This window comes from Opisthocomus hoazin, chromosome 1, assembly GCF_030867145.1.
Source record: "Opisthocomus hoazin isolate bOpiHoa1 chromosome 1, bOpiHoa1.hap1, whole genome shotgun sequence".
Taxonomy (NCBI): Eukaryota; Metazoa; Chordata; class Aves; order Opisthocomiformes; family Opisthocomidae; genus Opisthocomus; species Opisthocomus hoazin.
Genome location: NC_134414.1, coordinates 101,848,772 through 101,869,062, shown reverse-complemented (window position 1 = coordinate 101,869,062; position 20,291 = coordinate 101,848,772). Strand labels below are relative to the sequence as shown.

The 20,291-nt window shown below is 39.2% G+C and overlaps 1 protein-coding gene across 2 annotated transcripts in view; it reads left to right on the top strand.

Moving 5' to 3' along the window:
* EFHC2 (EF-hand domain containing 2) overlaps nt 1–18,323 on the top strand; it is a 64,927-nt gene extending 46,604 nt beyond the window's left edge. The window contains exons 12-15 of one of the 2 annotated variants that reach the window (XM_075430922.1): nt 4,518–4,715; nt 5,305–5,397; nt 12,360–12,465; nt 14,914–18,323. In XM_075430922.1, coding sequence (XP_075287037.1) covers nt 4,518–4,715; nt 5,305–5,397; nt 12,360–12,465; nt 14,914–15,009 — 493 coding nt within the window. In that variant the 3' untranslated portion in view covers nt 15,010–18,323. Of the gene's footprint in view, nt 1–1,283; nt 1,350–4,517; nt 4,716–5,304; nt 5,398–12,359; nt 12,466–14,913 lie in introns of those variants that run through there. The other variant, XM_075430930.1, reaches the window with a different exon arrangement.
* The last annotated feature ends 1,968 nt before the right edge of the window (nt 18,324–20,291 follow it).

Here is a 20,291-nt window from a genome sequence, read left to right as displayed (position 1 = left end):
GGCTGAGTGATTGTGAGATCCAGTGAGACCTGGATTCTGGCAATGATGCATATATGGCAAGCTGCAAATGGATAGATATTTGAAAGAGCAAATCATGTTCAAATGCAAGCTGATTTTAGTTTGTCCCACAGCCAGAATACTTGAGCATATGAACTGTGCTGGGTACTGGTGAAGTTAATGATGTGGAACAGAGGAAGAGATTTTGCCTAGAAGCATTTTGATCTTCACAGTGGTAATATACTATGTATCTAGGAACTGTCATAGCAACTAAAGCATATAAGTAGATGTATGTGTATATGGGAATGTTAACCAAGGCAGAAAAGGCTTCTGAAATATCTGAGAAGATATGTAGGTCAGCAGAAGGTTCATCCAGCAATTGAAAGTAGTGAGAAATTAAAACAAGGTGGTATTCAGAAATGAAACATAAGTGATTAAAAGGTAGAACTCACACTAAGAGAGGTCACAGTTATTGGCAGTTTTTGGTAAAAATATTTCTAGGCTGAGATGTTCTACTTGACAGAAGCAAGATTCTGAGTTGTTAGCTGCATTAAGAGGGACTCTAGTTATTACTAGAGTAAGAAGGGGAGAAAATTGAAAGTTCATGTATATCTGAAGAAACTTTGTAGCACTTGGAAAAGGGTTTTAATTTATGTACTCAGCAACTGTTTAGAATCAAATAGTTACAGTTTTGGTTCAAATTATGAAATAATCATCTGCAAAACTTTGTCTTCTTGCATGCACTAAGAGCGGGCCAATGTTTCGGAACATTTTCATGACAAAATTGGCGGAGCACACTTTTAGAAGGGATGATTGTGCTTCTAAACAAGCAGGGAAAGATTTTTATTTTATCAAGGAGAGACTCAGTTGAATGTAAATTTAATCACAGTGCAGCTATGAACTGTCCAGCTGTATAATTTAGGCTAGTGCTGTTCTGTGGCATGCAGTAAGGTAGGTCTAGTTATGTGGTATTGAGGCACTCAGTTCCAGCAACCAGTAGCCTTCTCCATGAGTAAGAGAGAAAGCAGGGCAATCCATGTAATACTGTTTTTTTGGCCTCAGTGCTCACCTGGGCGTGTCTGAGCACCTACTGATGGTGTACATGCCTCCTGCGGTGGGACCGAAGGGATTCCAACAGGAAGCGTTCACACTGACAGAGGAAGAATTTGCCCCTAAGGAATGTTTAACTTTGGTGCTTTCTAGCAACAGTAGATTTTGTTTCTGTTAATTCGTGTTATATCCAGTAATCTAAAGGCTCTCTTTATTATCCATGTGTCTTATTTTAGAATGATGGAAACATTTTTTAATTATGAAGACGAGAGCACTTCTTTGCATCTATGAAAAGTCAAAGATATTTTTCTGTGAATAGAGTATGTATTTTTCTTTCAGTTTTGTATTTGCTTGTGTACATCACTGTTTGTTTTTAATCTGTTGTGGTATTTCGTGATTATAACTAACTGCAAATGATTATTTTTAGTACAGGCAATTATCTGTGTGACAGTTTCAACCAGCATGATAATCCTCTTTTCTTATCTTAAGTACAGCTAAAGCTGTACTGTGCTCTGAATTTGACTGTTCAGATTTATTCCTTTCTACCTATGTAATTTCACATAAGCTGCATTTAAAAGTACACCTGTAAGTATGATGTAGTGAAGCAGAGTTGTAATTACACAATTTATTTTAACTGCTTTCAGAACCCAAATCAAATCTACAGCACGTCATCCGGGAAATAAATACATGAGGTACACTGAAGCTATCCCCTAAGCTATTGTTAAAACTATTGAAAGCTTTGTTAAAAAGAGAAGAAAAAAATAACTAAAACTTTGATGCCTGTGCGTCACATGTTCCCATCCAGACTGCTTTTTCTCATGAACTACTGGCAAGACTGTTCACTGTTAGAGACAAAGAATCATGTGGGTTTAACAAAGATGACTATCTTCAATTCAGCTTGAGAAACAGCTCTCTTAGGCAGTTAATTGTTATTTCTGCTTTCTCTACCAAATTCAGACTGCAATCTGTCTTATGCTTCTAGAACCAAAAGAAAAAAAAAAGTAAACCCAAAGATAACTAATCTGTGGGAACAATTGTTGCAACTTGTTTCTTTTTGTCAGTAAGAGTTTAGATGTAATTCTGTTTGCAGATCTTTGGTCTCACTCATTAGTACTTAGCAATCACTAGAATATTGCTTAATTCCCAAATGAGACAATAATTTTATCTGAGGGTTTTGGTGACTTGATTGTCTCTGACTGGCTTAAGAAAATAAGAGACCTATAAAATCCTGACCCTGGAAAAATCTGTGCCATGTGTGGAAATTCAGTCTGTGGAAATATTCAGATGGGTAACGTTGTCTACATCCTTTCAGCTTCACCAGCCCAAGCATTCAGAGTGCCAGGCTTATCAGGTGGTATTGTCCTCTTCTTTGTCTTTGCAGTAGTATTACTTCAGGTTCCAGGAAAGAGGCTTCAGTTTTGACTGGATCTCTGAACGCTGCTATGATATAAATAATAATATTGAGTAAGTGGAATAAGAATACTGACAAGATAATGATAATATTAATAGATGAACCAAGTTTTGGTCATTGAGTTTGCATAATCTCCAATAAGATTCACCACTGTCAACAACTTGTCCTTATATTTATTCCCTGCCACTGCAAAGAAAGGATCTTTCTGATTCATTTAATATGAAAAAGCAGCAGTTGAATCAAAGTAGACACTGCACATTGTTTAGCATCCTTTTTTGAATAGCTGTATAAGTGCAATCATATTCTATGAAGAGATCATCATTTGAACAGGACTGCAAAGCCTCTGAGAGGAACCAAGTGAAAAATTCTGTTTGTTGATAAAACTTTGCAGTTTGGAAAGGTATTAAGTTTCTGTGCTTTCAGTTCATATGTGGACGTTAAGAGACCCATTATCAGATTCATTCAACAATTTAACTGTTCTCCAGCTAGCAGTTTGAGTCTTGCATCAGAACTTTGTGCATCACAAATAATTTCTCCAATCTGTTTTCAAAGGTCGGTATATAATAACAGTGATGCAGTACCCTCAAGGGTTCCACAAGGTACAGCTCTAATTGCATCAGCAGTTACAGGGAAGTTTATTCTTAGTGCAGTTTATTCAGAAGTATTATATATAATCAATGCATTTTTGATTGAGGCACATAGGCCTGTGTTGACAGTTACTGTTAAAAAAGCCCCGTGTTGAGCGTGTGTTCACCAGAGACAGACGTTTGGGTTCATAACACCAATGTATAGCTACACTAAGCCAGGTTTGACAAGAGAGCTTGTAACAGCTGAGGTAACCTACAGTTCAGGCCATTTTTTTCCAGGAGAGCAGGAAGCCTCTTAGGTTTTGCATACTTCACTACTGATGTTTTTCTTCCCTTATGTTGTGTCAGCTTCCAGGACCTATGAATAACTCTGTAATCATTGAAGGCAACAAAACTCCTACTACAAAGACAATGTGTTCTTTAAAATTACTTCTTCTTCTCCCCTCCACCAGCACTATAAAGCAGAGGGAGATTGTTCTGAACTGTAATTGCTAGTCCTGATTCTTAAGCTCCAAAGCTTGTGTCCATTTGCTGATATACTACATGCACTTTCAGGAGCTTACTGTCACTCCAGCTCTATTACTGGCAATAGATTCATGATATTAGCAGGAATGACTAGTCATTCAGTGCCAGCACTGGTGCATCAGATGGATCTCAGGAACATTTCTTCTTCCTTGGACTGGGCAGATCCATCTGAGCAGCACGAGCAATCTTGGGAGAGCACACCTCAGGCTCTTTCCTGCATGGGATCTGATTCTCTGCTGACAGTGTCCAAGCACAAACAGGTCTTGCTACCGCCTCCTGTCTTCCATTCTTGCCCGAAGGACTTGTGGTTACAAGTTGGGTGTAATTTTCTGCCCTTTCTCTGTGACCATTTTCTGTTTCCATTCCCCCAGATTTCCCCTGAAAGCTACCCCACAGAGCCAGCTTTCACAATGACACTTGATTAATATCCTGTTCTCTGTTTGGATCTTCTGCCCCACTTCTCTGCCGTTGTTAATTCTCTCTTTGTTTTATGCAACTGTTGTTGTGCATGCTTTTTGTTTACAAATAATTAATCATGCGCTGCAGAATGCAAAATAGAATTAGGAACAAAACAGGGTAACACCTTTTTAGTTCATTCTCTGGTTGGATAAACGCAATGATGTAACTAATCTTTGCTAATATCCTATGCCAGTATGGTATCTCTGGTAAAAGGCTTCAGCCATGATTTTTATGTATTTTTGTATGTGTAGCCAGCTATTGAAGAAATGTGGACATCCCGCAAAAGTTTAAGTGTTCAGGTATTTTCCATTATACTTCCTCAAACAGGTCTGGATTTCAAATTTAAGTGGATGCATTCTTTAAAGATCTAAATACAGCATTTTATAATGAGTGCACTTTAATCCTTTTTTTGCCCAAAATGTAGTGATTATTAACTGATTTTAACTCCTTTGCTTAAAACTAATGTAGGCTGGTTTTTTTGTGAACAGGAATTTGATAGTCAGTGTCACTGATGGAGCGTTTTCAGAACATGAAATTATGACTCTCGGGCGCTATTACAGCATGAGAGATGAATATGAAATGGACCGCCACTTCCTTCTTGCAGTGGCTCAAGAACAACTGAAGAAAAACAGCTTTGAGAACTTTGAACAATTGTCTGCGGTGCTTATATACAACGACCGCAAAAAGTAAGTTTGCTCAGTTTGTCCTAAGCTGTTATTTGGAAGCTCTGCTTGTAAACCTACCTACTTTCTGGTTGTTGCTGAGCAAATGGTATATTGCGGCCAAAGAATATGATTTATGATGTTAAGCATCTCTCAGCACTTGACAGTAGACAAGAGAAGGATGGCCTTTTTGTCTCCTCTTCATTTTGTTTGTGGACTTTTTATTATAGCTGCTGTACTGAACATTCTGTGACATAATCAGATGCCTGTTGACAAGCAAAACAGTAATTTAAATCAGAGGAAAAATAGTTATTTAAGGGAAAAAAGAAAGGGTTTGTAGCTGATTCTTTATATGACTCATCTGCCCTTTTTGTTCTCTGATGTCACAGATAAAGAATCACAGAATCGCTAAGGACCTCAGCGTGGGGCGGACAGGCCCCGTGTGCTCTTTAAGTTTCTCAGCTTTGTAATAGCGAAATTTCAGAAAACCTCGTTTTCTTTACCTCTACCCCAATATTCCTCATGTATTTTCCTATTCACAGCAACATTCACTTGAAGGAAATCTGGAAAATACCTAATGTACGCTTCTCCCCCTCTCCTTCTGTTTGTGTAGATGTGGAGTGCTGCCCCATGAGATGTGCAGGACTATTTGCAAGTCCTTTAAGTTGCCGCTGGCTGATGATAATCTCCAAGCTTTACTGACCATGTAAGTTAAGGGCAGATAGTATGACCTGCATACATAGGTGCAAATCAATGCTAAATATCTATGACAGACACAGTTCTTCAGAATTTGTCTTTTATATAATACTAATAATTTTATGATGCCGATTTTGTCCCTATACACATGTGGACTTTCATATTTATAGAATATTTATAATCAACTAAGGTGCATCCATCTTAGAACCTTCTCTTCATTTTGTCTGGCATGGTAGATCATCTGGGTTTTGCCAGTATTCTATGGAATTAGTCTTATGGGAATCAGCTACTGATACTTCTCATCATCAATGAGATTCACTTTTTTTGCAGTACTTGTTCATATGTATATGTAAGGTAAAACCAATAATCTTATGAAAGCACATTGTGCGAGTTTTAAGAAACATACCAAGATGAATACAATGAAATGTCCCTGAATCAAGTAAACAGCATCAGTAGTAAATAAAAGTGGTTTGCTACTCCTATTAATCTCACCTGAAACATAGTTTATTGTAATTTTTAAAAAGGAAAAGGAGTGTTGGCATGGTTTTGGTATTTTTCCATAGCATGTTTAATTGTTTTGAGACAAGTTGCTTGGCTAGCTGTATTAATGGGAATAGAAGTGAAAAAAACAAGTATTCAGTGCACTTGTATTAAAGGCTAACCTGTGGTGTTTTGAACACTGATGTCATGTTGAGTTTGGTTTTCATGGCCAGATTTTCTATTAATAGATTTAAATGCATGCTCATTAGTCTCTTCTTTCCCCTGTGGGAAATCCTTGAATGTGTTGTCTGTGCCTTCATGCTACATAAAAAGCAGGAGCAGGTCTTGTCTTCTGTCATGTTTAGATGCTTTCAGGTAGATATGCTTTTTGATTTCAGGAGGAATTGCAAACTAAGCATCCGGATTTATCAAATAATGAAAAGACTCATGTCAGGCAGAGATGTGGAATCTATTTTAATAAAGCGTCTTTGTACTGCAAGCAAGACTTCCTACTTAAATCAGTGTCAACAAGACTGCTTTAAGAAGCCAAAGGGGCTATTTTTCACAAAGCCCATGTTTCCAGACCAAAAACTTCCAGAACAGTTCCCTGCACTAGCCAGATAGAAAACTTTGGCAGTTTGTTTGCCATTCATCACTTCTGACAGTTAGGTTACAAACATTAGTCATCAAAAGCGTGTCTGAATTTTAGCATTAATTTAAAATTCAGCGTTTAGAACTCCCACTAAGCTGCCCAGCGCATAAAGTGTTGGAAGACAATTGACATCCTGTACTAGACAAGGGGTTCTCATAGTTTCTGCTTCATAAAGGCTGAAATTTAATAGGCGCACAGACAAGGGACTAGAGGTTTTCCTTTATGTACTAACTCAATGCTGATTAAAAACAGACAAGCCTGTCACATCATAGGCTCCAGAGACATGTTTATTGTTTGTGAATTTATACCAGGGAAAGCTTTTGTGAGATGAACCTCTGCTCTCCTGAGAAGTCTCAGTGTAGGCAGTTAATAAGTCCAGTACACTATAATAAAAATTAGAGATAAGCTTAGAAGACAAGGAGGAGACTAAGGGTTGGATTTCACGCAGCTTTAGGCAGGTACTCATAACAGCTGAGTTAGGATTCAGCCGCTGTAGAGTCTTTCTGTAGACAATGGAGGAGAGAGTTATCTCCTCAGCTTGTACAGAAGCTGGATTTCGAAATTACCATCCATTTTCCTTTGTTTCTAAAGGGGCTGTGGCCAGCCTGTATTGCAGATTTCTGTGTGAGAAAGGTAAATGGTGTGAAGCTGGGCCTCAGATATCAGTGTGAGAAGTACTTTGTGTGGTAGAGTGCTACGTGTAATGCCAGTTCTACGTTACAATATCACCTGCTTCGAAAGGCGGTGGTTTATGTGGTGAGTCACTGCACTGCAGACAAGAAGGAAGACTGTCACATGCTTAATAGTGTGTGCAGTTGTCACTGCCTGGTCATTTTATTGTACACAGTCGGGGAAAGATTGGGGTTTTTTTTGAAGTCTATTTAATAGGAGTCAATTTCCAGTAACCTGGAAATCAAAGAGTAGAGTTGGCGGTATGAGATTTAGACTTCTCTTCCTTTCCTTCTGAATTTTCTTTGAGACTGAAGGAGCGTGAAACAGGCAGATTTATTGTTAGTGAAGAACAATCTCACTCCTGGGGAGTATGCAATTCAGCGTGGGCAAAGTTTGTCAGCAATATTTCTTCCCTGGTTTTTTTTTTTTCTTTTTTTTAATGAGGAAGCATGTAATTTTGTGTCCACTGATGTTTCTGAAGCAAGTGGTGATGGAGTTCCTACTGTGTGTGTCTGTATTTATGAAAGAAGCAAGTGGTACAATAAAAGTGGTTGGACTGATTCCCACAAAATCAGTATATATAGCTAATGCATTAGCTGGACCCTATTCAGCTATAAAATGATGCTAGGCAGTGTGATCAGATAATAGCTGAAGAGTGAAGCTGTATGTTTATTCAGCTTTGTTGTCTGAGATTAGGTGGCTAAGACTTTCTGTAGGACTTAATGGTTCTATTTTTCCATTTTGAAAGGTAATACTCTTAAAGTATTTGTTATTTACATTTGTAAATTATACTGCAACGATCTGTCACTTATTAAAAGCATGGGATGGGAGTAGAAGTTACTGTCTAATTTTGTGGTCACCTCCAGATGACCGAAGAGTTTGTTTACTGTACCCAAAGACCATTCAGTTTCCACAGAGTGCAGGGAGAATTAGCACAAAGACTGTGAGTTTTCATAACACACTTTCAAATTGCCTGTCTAGAGTAAATTTATATTTTTAGTTGTGGGATGGTGGAATAATAAGATTTAGGTACCCAACAATGTGTCCATTTTTCCAGTTTACCTGGGCTGGATTACCAAAAAGTATTTTCTTTCTCCATCAGCATGTTCTCACATAGTTTTTTAATCACAGGGCAATACACACACTTAATCACTATGTATTAAGCAATGCAGATGGTGCACAATTGTTTCTGCCAGAAAACTGCAGCAATCATTGTAAGCATTTCTTTAAATTTAGGCGGGCACAATGGACAATTATAGTTTTTTTAATAAATAAATGTTGTTAAGGTGCTTAAGTAATGAATTTAGGGTTTTTTTCTGTTATTTACTGCAATGCTAAATGTATGCTAACAAGGACTTAAAAAAGATGCGTCCTTTCCAAGGGTGTATATAAACAGCTGGCAGATAAGGAAAGAAAAAAATGGAGGCGAGAAAGAATGGATGACAAGTTTACAAGTATGACCTGTTGATTGTTCCACAGGAGTTTAGTTGTTCAGCATGTATCCCTATTTTTAAAAATATGTCTTTTAATTTCTGTTAAAAGTGGCTGTGTAGTTCTTCACCTCTCCACAGTACCAGGGTGAGGCTGTTGGACTCTGGAGGGGAGCTTGTGGGTTTCAAAAAGTTAATTCCTAATGTCTCAGGTAGCGGTGCCTGATGGCAATGGGCCTCCTGCATGGTCATCCCAATACTTACATTACTAATAGGCCCGTCCAGGTCACTCCTGCCTCCTTAGCCCTGGTTTGTGGCTGAGTAATAATTTTTTACCTAGTTGCGTCCCTGTAATATTTTTTTTTTAGGGCTGACCTATTTCTTTCAGGAAGCAAACCTTCTTTTCCTGCTATAGCAAGTGTTCTAGTAGCAGAAGCGAGATTGGAAATGGTCTCATGGTCGTTCTGCACTCGGTTTTCTGCTCGTTACCTTAGCTGCCTGAGACTACCTGTGCCTTCATTTGTGATGAAAAGAGTCTCTAGCATTAGTATTTGAATCTCTTAAAAGAAATTCTTTCTGTTATTCAGTATGCTGGGGAACTGATGGTTCAATTTATTCAAGACATGAGTAAATGTATACACAAGATGGTAGCCATTACTTAATTCATACTGATCAACTGCATAGACTTGTCTGTGCTTGCTGTTTTAAATCTTTCATAATGCAGTTTATGACAGCGTAGATGTATACCTGTATTACACAGACACCATCAAACAGACTGAAGAATCCCAATATTTTCAGTAAGTTAAAGCAGCATGATGCTTCTCCACAATTATTATCAGATTAACTTCTTAATAAATGTTACTCAAAGCTAACTAATTAAAAAAACTCTGCATGTACATTAACATTTCACATAAATATTTGGGTTACAGATTTCCTGATGGGAAAGAAAAAGTATGTGTAAGTAGCCTTTACTCACCAAAGCATCCTCAGGAATGGTCATAATGTGATTTAACGAGATTTTTTGCATATCTGGAGTATTTCATTATGGATATATTTTTAAAAGCAGAAACGTGTGATTATTTCTGCAATGTCAAAGGAAAAAAGCTCTGCAAACTATGACAGGGATGGAGAAGTGACTTTCGTAGTCGAAAATCACATGTATTGGTGAAGTCATAAGGCAAAACTGAAAAGAAGCATGGTCTCAAGAGATCTTTGTTGCATCTTCTTGATAAGACAAATCTAATTTCCTTTCCTGAAGAGCATTGTCAGTTTCAGTCATATTAACTTCAGCCACTGAAATGCATGACATCTCTGTCCTAATAATGCATAAAAATTGATAACATCTCCTCAGTCCATCTGGATACTCTGTGCCAAATTGCAAGTGTGTGCTTTTAGTATATTGATACAATAAGTCACAGCAGGAAAGAGATCTAAAGAGTAGATTATTTTTTTTTTCTTTCTGGATTGTTCTGGAGTAATATTTTAAGCTGCTTTCTGTAGCTATTTAAATATGGGATGTAGGAGTCCCATTTCCTCTGCTTATATTAAAATCTTTGGTTGTAGTTAACTTCATGCCCATGTTGTCATCTCAGTTTGCTAGTGCTGTCACATCAAAGGACTTTTCTCCTTGTTAATGGTTTTTGAAAGCAGAAGCAATGCTTTCCTTGACTTCATTGCATCAACATAAAGTTTAAGCAGTTACATGCCTTCACTTGTTCTGTATTTAAAAATCCTGCTTATACAGCTCTGCATCTTGGCAGTAGACTTCATCTTCTGACTTTTCAAAATGAGAAAAAGTTAAATACATATGTAGTAAAAGAATAAGTAATTGTCATGATAGTTCTGATGTTCAAAATCTGTGTGCCATAGTTTTTTTCCAAGAGGCATAAGCTTTTTTATTGTCTGGTTACTTCTAATGCAAAACTCCTTTCTTTTCCCAATTGCCACCTGCAAAAAACCTGAAAAAAACACATCCTAGAAGTGGGAATGACAATTTCCTTATAGCTTGGATATATTCCCCAAAAGTAAGGCTTTATGAAAATGTTAACTTGCGTGTGAGCTGTTATAAAGAGGCAAGCTATTATAGGAGGGTTTCTCATGGCAATGTTTCAGGCTCCTCTTTAATACTAGTAACAGTAGCATTCTTTTCTGACTTTGCTTTCATCTTCAGCATAACTCGCTGTACTTAGCATTCCAGTTTATCGCTATAGCATCTCTGTTTATGTCTCTCAGTATATTTTATTATTACCTCTCCTACTGACTATTGAATAAAAGGTGTGGGGGGAGGAGAGGATGAGTTGCAGTTTATTGCAGTTTATTTTTGTCACAAGGTTTATTTCTCCTCTTCTCTGGTATTCTTTTCCAAGTTTGTGCTGTAAATTCTCCCTTAAAGTACCTTTATGCTTGATTTTTATCAGAACCCTCTGCAGTGGTTGAAAGGTGTGGAGGCCCATGTTTTGTGCAGTGCTATTTCTTTAAGAATGAGATAAAATGATTTGCTAAAAGACTTGTTTCCTGGAGATGATCTTTCCCCTTTGCAGCTGTATTTGTCTCACCAGATTACAGGGCAGAATTATTTAACCTGATGTTTCCCACCAAAGAATAGGTATTGCGTCTCTCTAGTTGTATCTGACTCTTCATGGACCCCAGTGAAGCACAGACACTTCCAGGGTGTTCTTACATGCCTAAACCAGGTCCTTTTTATATGTAGGTGGTGTTAGGTGAGACAGAAGTCATTCACAAAAGCTGCTAGTACTGTATTTATAGCAGAGCAGTTAAGCTGTTCATTTTGAGAATGTTTTGTATGGGAGCTTCAGCTTGCGGGTATCTTTCAAGCATTTGACTAGTCCCACTGAAATAACAGTGGTTCCCAAGTGCCTTAATCACCTCAGTGTTTTGTTGAATTGAGAACTTTTTTTTCTGAAGCTGCTTCATCCAAATCAATGGCAGAAGGATGACATGGCTTACAAATCTGCTCCCATGGGGTTTATTAGTGCAGGGCAATGATTTTAGAAATTTGAGGGAGGGAGACAGTGTGTTCCACATGTACCTGTCGACCTTAGCTGGCAGCATATATATCTTCATGCATTTAGGGGATCCTTATAACTGACAGAAATATATATTTACTCCAGAGAAATAAAGACCAATGCCATAAAACAACTACCAAATGACAAGGCTTGTGATTTTTAATTCTGGCTATTATTTGATCGGTTAGAGACCTGTGTGGTTGTCAATTGTAAATTGATCCCAAGGTGTGTGCAAACAGAATTTTTGAAGGATTGATTATTTTCAGGAAATGATTGTAGAAGCCATATAAAGCAAGTCAGTCGTGTTATAGCACAACTCTCTTGTATCATTCTACCTGTTTCTTTTCTACACAAAGGAATCAGATACTGATATCCCAACTCTATGTTTGTCACCAGTTGTGAGATCCCAGTGTTGGAAAAGGTTGGGCAATACTTAAAAAGTAAAACGAAATAAATGGAAATGTAGTAAACCTTAAAGAAGTTGAATTCTACTATCAGAGACAATAATAAGGTGCAAGAATATTGAACAATGTACGATATAGAAGTCCTGACGGTTTGGTAGTGTTTTTCTGTCCTCCTGCCAGTGTTTGGAAATAAAGGAGTAAAAATTTATTATCCAGAAGGTAATGTATTAGTATGCTGTAGATAACATGACACAACTTTGTTAAAAATTTGCTTTAACCTTGAGTCATCTTATGGATACTCTGCTTAGGTTTGAAGATGACCATAAGCAAGTGGAATATAAAAAGTTTGTGGATGGGCTGAACTGGAGAGAGAATCAAATCCCTGCTTTCCAGACAATAAAGGTTCCTCTCAAGGTAAAACGAGTGTATATAAGCAAAGGAACAATACACTACATTGATATAATTTGTCCAGTGTTAACAGGAGTGCCTTATCCAATGGAGACCACAACAGTTTTCATATTTGTGTATTTGTGCCTGTTTTCTTGAAGTAATTAATTATTTTTTGGGAAGTTTAGAATGAAGCAGAGAAGTCAAACAGGGACGAGGAGCCCTGTAACGCCCCCGTGCCTAGTAGGTGTCACATCTCTGTGACATTTTTCTAGAAGAAAAAAAAAAAGAGAATGGGAACATGAACAATGGGTGTGAATACCGCTTCACCCACAAATATCGTTGTCACATGTTAAATGATCTGTTCGCTTGCTGAGATAGACAGGAAATACTTTAAACTCCACTGACACTGCAGAAAATAGCTGTGTATTTTTTATAACTGCATAGAAAGTTGTACATAATACACCACATCACTGGTAGGCGTACAGCAGGAGCAGTATTGATGGATCAGCTTTGTATATCTCCCCCAGCCTGCTGCTTAGGGTAAATAAAAATGTGGTAGCAACAAACTGCAGAGATTACTCTGATCTTGCCATCTTGTGCAGAATGGAACATTTTTAAATAGATGGTGCATAAGGCAATTATGCTGATTTTTAAAACCTGTGTAACAGAGAAGTCCAAAGCCCTGCTGCCAACTCGTATCTTTGCTGTTCTGGCCTAGTCAATGTGTTGCTATGCTTGTGCAGAGTTTGTTTGACTGTATTCAGACCTTTTAGAAACTTAGCATTCCTTTAAATTCAAGTTCAGCAGTGACATAGTTTAAACCAATATTCCTGAAGTATTGTGTTATTAACCTGGTTCCTCTCTCTTACTTGGTTTACCAGGTCTTCTGTAGCACTTGAGGTGCTGAACTGTTGTTGATGTTTAACGAGGGCCCAGTGCTGCTAGTTTCTTCTGCTTTCCATGGTGGTTTATTTTTCACTTTGTCACTGAGAAGAATTCTTCCATCTTGTACAGATAAAATCAAAGCCCTTCCATGTGTTTTATACAGCAGTCGTGTGGTTCAAAGTGTGCAGTAGGTTTTGTGCAGTGGGTAGTCTTCCTTTTTATGGAAGAATTCTGTGCTTAAGTTATAACTCAGTATTTAAACAGTAACTGCTCTCGGGAGATTGTGTCAGGATAAGGGGCCCTGTGAGCTTCAGTGCTACAGAAACAAAAAGAAGGTCAGAGCCTGCGCCCGGAGGTTTTTTGCCTTGAAGATGGTGCTAAGCTCTGTACTGAAAATCAAGGATGAAAGAAGCAGAGGCGCAGACGCACTTGCTGTTGACTGTGTTTGACAGTTTTTTTCCCCTCACAGAATGGCTTATCTAGCCATTGAGCATGACCTGGTTTCTGGCAGGTGAGGGAAGGGTTTGGCTCCTGAGGGGTGAAGGTGGGGTGCAAGTGGAGGTGGAACCAACAGGCAGCCTTCACAAGTTGAAGGTGTGGAGGAAAATGTGCTTGCGACACACCAGCAGGTTGAAGTGGACATTTGTGGTGAAACGTATGTTCTGACCAGCGTAAGAGATGAGGTTTTGTTTGGTTTTTGTTTGTTTGGGTGTGAAGAAGACATTATCTTTGCTTGGAGGGACAGCAGGTGCTTTCCGTGAGTGGCTGACACCTAAGAGCCCCAGCTGAGAACGGTACATGGAGTTATGGGAGGAAATTAAGGAGCATCAACAGCTGAAATAAAGGCGCATCAATAGAAATTATAATCAGTCATCATCATGCTGGGATAATCAATTCCTCATCAGCTCCAAAACCTTGCTGTAACTGTCATACTGACATATAGCACTCTTTTTAATGAACCGCACTCACTTTGGTGCCAGTATAGTTTACTGAGTTTTAATGACTTTATTATTTTGTTAGTTAGCTGCAATGCCTAGACTATCTTTGGTACAGTACAAGAATATTTTAATGAAGAGATCAGTATGAAATGGAAAAAATCAGAGAAGGGAAAGGATTTAATTCTTGTTCAACTTCAGAATCCAAACGTCATTCTGTTCATGACTTACCATGAATTAACAGCAATATTTTGGAGCTACAGTACCTGCATTTCACAGATAGATTTCAGCAACAGAGTTGTGCTTCTTTAGCTGACTTTTTTCTTCTTTCTCTCTATCTCACTATTTTATATAATTTTTGGTGTTGAGACATAGATGACTTTCAATGGTAAGCATCTCAATGAAGCATTACTTAATTTCAAAATATCTGCAAAAGGTCTAGTGACAAATTTTTTTAAATAAAATATTCTGGAAGATTGATTAAAATGATTATGTAGCAATCTTTTAAGAGGATGTACTATATAAAGGTCCACTTTTTCACAGATTTTTATGTAGAAATGAAGCAGCGCATTCAGTCTTATGTTGACCAGCTTTTAATTATTCTTGTTTTCAATATTATATTCTAAGATATTCTCTGGGTTACTAATTTCAGAATGAAGATGACTGGATTGGACAGCCACCGTCCTTTCCTGTGAAAAGGATCAAATACTTATCTCTTCTGGATGATCTGTTCGGCAAGGAAGAATAATCTGATCTGTGCAAGGCACTGCGTTTGGATTAGCGTTTCACCTCCAAAGCTTACTTAGACAGATACTGAAAACATTCCTTGTAAAATAAAAAGATCAGATATAGGTTTTATTGCATTTAGTTTCTTATTCCAACATAGATGTATACTTTGTGTGTTTTTGTAACTCCGTCTAAATCAACAATACTCTTTCATACTTATACAAGCATAATTAAACCTGTATCCTCCAATCTTTGTGTCTGGTTATACGGAGAATTTACAAGTATTGAGAAATCTTTGAGTCAAACAGAGCAAAATCTGACTGACCCCACTTTGTTCTACAAACAAAAGAGGTTGTTGAATGGCCTCTTAAAATATTAGGTTGAACTATCTTAGCACTATAAGGTAATTCTGTTCAAATGTCCTCTCTTGCTCTTTATCTTATACCTGTGTTTTTCCTGTATCCCTGTGGTGATGCTTAATTACTGTTTGTGTCGATGTTTTTTATTTGATGGAGGAAATGCTGGCAAGGTTTTAGCACAGTATAAAGTTGCTCTGGTATCAGAGATAATTATAGCCTTCCAATGTAGAAGTAAATATTTTGCAGGCACGGCATGGAAGCTATCAGTTCTTCCTTTTTGTTTTAAATGTGACTCAGATTAGTAGCCACATAAGTTTACTAGGATGAGACAGGTATGAAGAGAAGGTGTTTCAGTATAATTTTAGTGTGCAGCTTTCTTGCAGTAGCACTGTACTTGCTCTTTGAAAAATAATTGATGCCTTTCTGTTTGCTCAAAATTGCGGGACTAAATGGAGTTCCTGTTAGCATTTTTGTATCTTCTTAAGCTTATGCCAGCTCAAAGCCATTATTAGATCTGAATTTCCTGCATGCTTTTGTGAGAGAAGTAATTACCCAGTTTAAGAAATGGGAGCTGAGATGAAGGGGGGAGCTGACTCATCCACGGCAATACCATAGGGGAAGGGAAAGAGGTGTGAGTCAGCGCAGCTTTGCCGGTGGCTGGGAAACTCACACATTCAGTAGACTGAGAACCCAGCACTTTCTGTAATCTGAAACTACAATTTGAGGAGAAAGTGTTTGATTGAGAAGAATGAGAATTCAACATATCTAAGTCCCCAAACTGAGGGAAAGACATTAGTTCAAGAATAACTTAATTCAGTAAATCTGTATCTTTTTGGAAACTTGGAGATCCCTTTTAGAAGTATGATTCCATTTAGAAATACCTTGTTGTGCTTTTGCATAGTAGTATAAATGAAATTTTCAATTCTCTCTAGCCTTCCCCAGCTTTTGAGAAGAAATTATTTTCCCTCCATATGGCAAAATGCGAAGCTTTTGGCAGCTTTTTACCTTTTTTGTCAGCAGAAAGGGACTAGAGGCAAGGCACAATTTTGTGTGTTGCTGCTACTTAAGAAGATGTTTGCAATAAAATGAGTAAGTGATGGTCTGTGTCCAGGGGATCAAAAAGAAAACTGTGAAAACTTGTTAAAGTGCTTCAAGTTGTAGATAAGACCATGTACTGCTTTTTGATCCAAAAGAGGAAAAAGGTTTCTTACATGACAACAAAAATGCCTGATCACAGGTATAGTGTCAGGAGCCAAAACAATAATAACTTGTGTTTGAAGCCAGTTTGATGAAAGCTGAAGAATTTTAAAACACGCCACCAAGACTGAGCTTGACACTTTAAATGACTGCAGTTGCCTTGTAAGTTTTTAGTGTTCCCCAGACTTCAGAAGGATATGTTTCAGTTGTGGAAATCTTGTACAGCCGAGGGTTTCCATGAAAGATTGACTCTGAACATTTAGAACTTCCCAAGTAGCTTTTAGAGATGAGAAATTCACTTTGGTTTGCTTTCTTTTATGTGACAGGACAAAGAGGAGCCTCTTTTCAGGGGGAAAAAAAAAAGTACAAGAAATACAATTTCTTATAATTCCATGTGCAACCCTCTGTATAGGTCTGGTCTATCATGGTCTGGTCTGTTTGTGACCAAGAAAGGTGACTGCAGACTGGAATCAGTGCAGGGAAGAACTAGAAAGGTGACCAAGAGAATGGATATGAAAGGAGACTAATGGAGCTCGTCTTATTTAGCAAAATAAAATGAAGTGTCAGAGAGAATATGACTGCTCTCTGTAAATACATTATGACCAGGTGAGGAAAATAATCTGTTTCAGTGAAGAACATTGGTAGTCTAAGAACAAATGGGTATAATTTGCCAGGAATAAATTTAAACTAGACAACAAAAGGTAGTTTCTCACTTCTAAAACAATGAGGGTTGGAACCAGCCTTCCAAGACTAAAGTACTCAGTTTTAAAGTTGAGATGGGTCATCTGATGACAGTAATTTTAGGATGTTTATTAACAGCGTTCTGAGTTATTATCCTCACTTCTTTCTCCTCTTTTCCCATGCATCTTGCGTAACTCTGACAAGCACAAAAGGATCTCTTAGGTGCAGGGCAGACAGGGCCTGAATAATATTTTCAGTGCTTGTCACTGTGCTCGCAGTGTGTCATATGCTGTGATCAGATGTGTTCTAAACACTTTTTACCAGGTTTTCTTTTTTACACGCAGCAGTGCTTCCCTAAGGGAAAACCCAAGCCAATGAGCAGTCCAATAATACTCTTTGTATAATGTGACTTACAGCATATGCTGCCCAGAATATTTCAGTATCTCCTCTAATCCTGCCACCAGCTTTTCTCTCTTTTCACATTGCTGATCAGGGGCCTGAATGAAGACAATACCACCAGATTATGTTTCAAGATGGCAGGAGGGCACAGCTTTAAAGCACGCATTGCATAAAGGGGAAGGCAGCCCTCACAGTTGCTATTGATCTCAGCTCTCGATCTCTGTAGGGCAGCCAGAGATATCTTCTTTCCACAAGTATCTGTGCTGTCCACGGCAGGAGTGAAGAGATTCACATTACAGTAACGGCTCCCCATGTCACTGCTGGGGTCTGCTGCGTAGTCAGTGCTAATTTTTATTTCCTCAACTTGGCATTTGAGAATAAGAGGCTTCAAGTTCTCTGGAATAGCTGCTGCTGCAGGCAAATGGCAGGCTGCAAATGGCAAAGAGGACCTGTCCTCGTGTGCAGGTGGTGTGCTGGTCAGCCCGTGGCCTCACATCAGCTTCTGCTCCTGCCCAGTTCAGAGTGCCTGCTCTGGTCACCAGCAGGTGAGCCGCCTCAGATGTGGTAGCCACCGGCAGCCACAGACAGTCTGTGGACAACAATGAAGTTCCTCACCAGGCAATATTTTCCTGTGCCCTGCCCACCATACAGGCATCTACTGTATTTTTCTAGACAGACCCATTTGTACCAACGTTTGGTTCATGTACATAAATTAAAAGATGTTGAAGTCCTCCTTCTGCATTTGTCTGTCTCGTACTGATGTGAATTGATCCTACTTCATGGCAGGAAAGCTCTTCACAGAAGAAATTTGAGCTCAGTTGACTCCTATGTCTGCTTTCTCTGTCTTGTCCTTTTAGCCCAAGAGATGTTTCTGCATCCCAAAGGTGAACTTTCTGTGGGAAAACTGCAGGGATCCGAATTCCACAATAACCAAAATATTGGATGTTTTAGTTCAGAGAACGGCAGTCCATACATCACTAATAGTAATTCACTGGTCTCTTGCTTGCTGGATGCTTCTGTATGTTCCCATGCTTTGAGACACGGAGCTAAGCATTAGAAAAATTTTCCAGTTTTTAACATCTGGTAGTCATAGATAGGTTATTCAGTGACATGGAGGGAAACATTAGTTCTTTAAGCAATAATGTCCTGTACCCTCAGTAACTTACCCATTGCATATTTACTCTCAGCATTTCTTCCTCTTTGAGGTGGCTTAGCCAGCAAGCCGCAGTACAATGAGAAGGACAAAATGGCAGCGTGTCTGTGAAGAAGTTACAACATCAGGAGGAAAAAAAACCACAATCTGAGCTCAGTCAGGTTTTTAAAATTAATTGTAGGTCTTAAAAGGCAGCATAGATAACACTTGAGAGAAAACTGTCTTGGAAGAAGACTTTTCCAAGTTACTGTTTGCTCTGAATTAAGTTCTTGTTGTTTGTTTAGGGTGGTAACTCAGCTTCAGTCAGAAGCAGCGTTCCTGTTTTAGGCAATGGTCAGACAGACCAGGTAGGGTGGTGGGGGGAGGTCCGTGTCCCTACCAGTTTCCAGTGTAAAGTTTAAAACCAATGAGGAAGCATAACCAAGATGAGGAAGGAAGCTAATATAGATATAATATATTGAAGTTATAGATTGATTCTAGAAAATCTTTCTCTGCACAGCTGGCCATTTCTGAATCATCTGGAAGTTTCTTCTGGTATGTATTACACAAAAATAAACTAGCTGTCCTCATCTGCCCTTCATCCTAGCCATTTGTCCTCTTTGCTCTCCTCTGTCGTCAGGCTAGTTTCGTACGAAGAACTACGAACAAAGGGGAGTAAAGAAGCTGATTCACAACCTTCTCAGTAATCTGATGCAGATCCCTGGCAAGCAGCATGGTGGGATGATCTGCACAGCAAAAATTCATTGTATCACCTAACAGTATTTGAGAGAGCTCCCACTTTCAAAGGCAAATCTGCCAGAAGAATGGCATTGTCTTGAAAGACAAGAGGAAGGCCTTTTGCAGAGCTGCTGTGGCGCAGGTGGGGCGCAGCCTCCTCTAAATTAGCACGAGGTTTCTGGGTGAGACTTCTGTTCCTCACCTTCAGATGTCTACAGTGCAGATGTCTGCCCCTGCACTAGTTCTCTGGATCCCTTACGGGCCGAGGGAAGGGTGGTGGGCACCTCGAGGGACGGGAGGCCTGTTAGCCATACACTGCTCCTCCCTCTGCGCTGACCGTGGAGGGATTTAAAACAACCAGCTAAAAGTGGGTGTTTGCATTGCTGTTGAGATGAATCCCACCCTTGGGGTCCATCGGCATTGCTGCAGGAGCACTGGGGTCAAGCATGGTGGGAGCTTGGCTGCTGCCCACCCTTGCTGCAGGTTGCGGCCGCGCTGCAGCAGTACGACGGTGCGTGTAGGAAGGGCTGAGCTTCAGGCAGCTGCGGGGAGTGCGGGTCGAGCTGGGCAGACTGGGCAAGGAGAGCGCGAGTCCACGCTGCGTGCTGGCCGTGCGTGTGATTCCTCTCGTGGGGTATTAGGGAGCTCAGGCTGAGCAGAGGCTCGGGGCCATGTTTAGCAGGAGGACCTGGCTGTCCTCAGTGAGCTTGACTCATGCTCTGGCCAGGGGGTCTTGGTCAAATTTCACTCCAGCTAGGTAAACAGGAAAACCTGGGTTGATTTAAATGGAAATAGGGT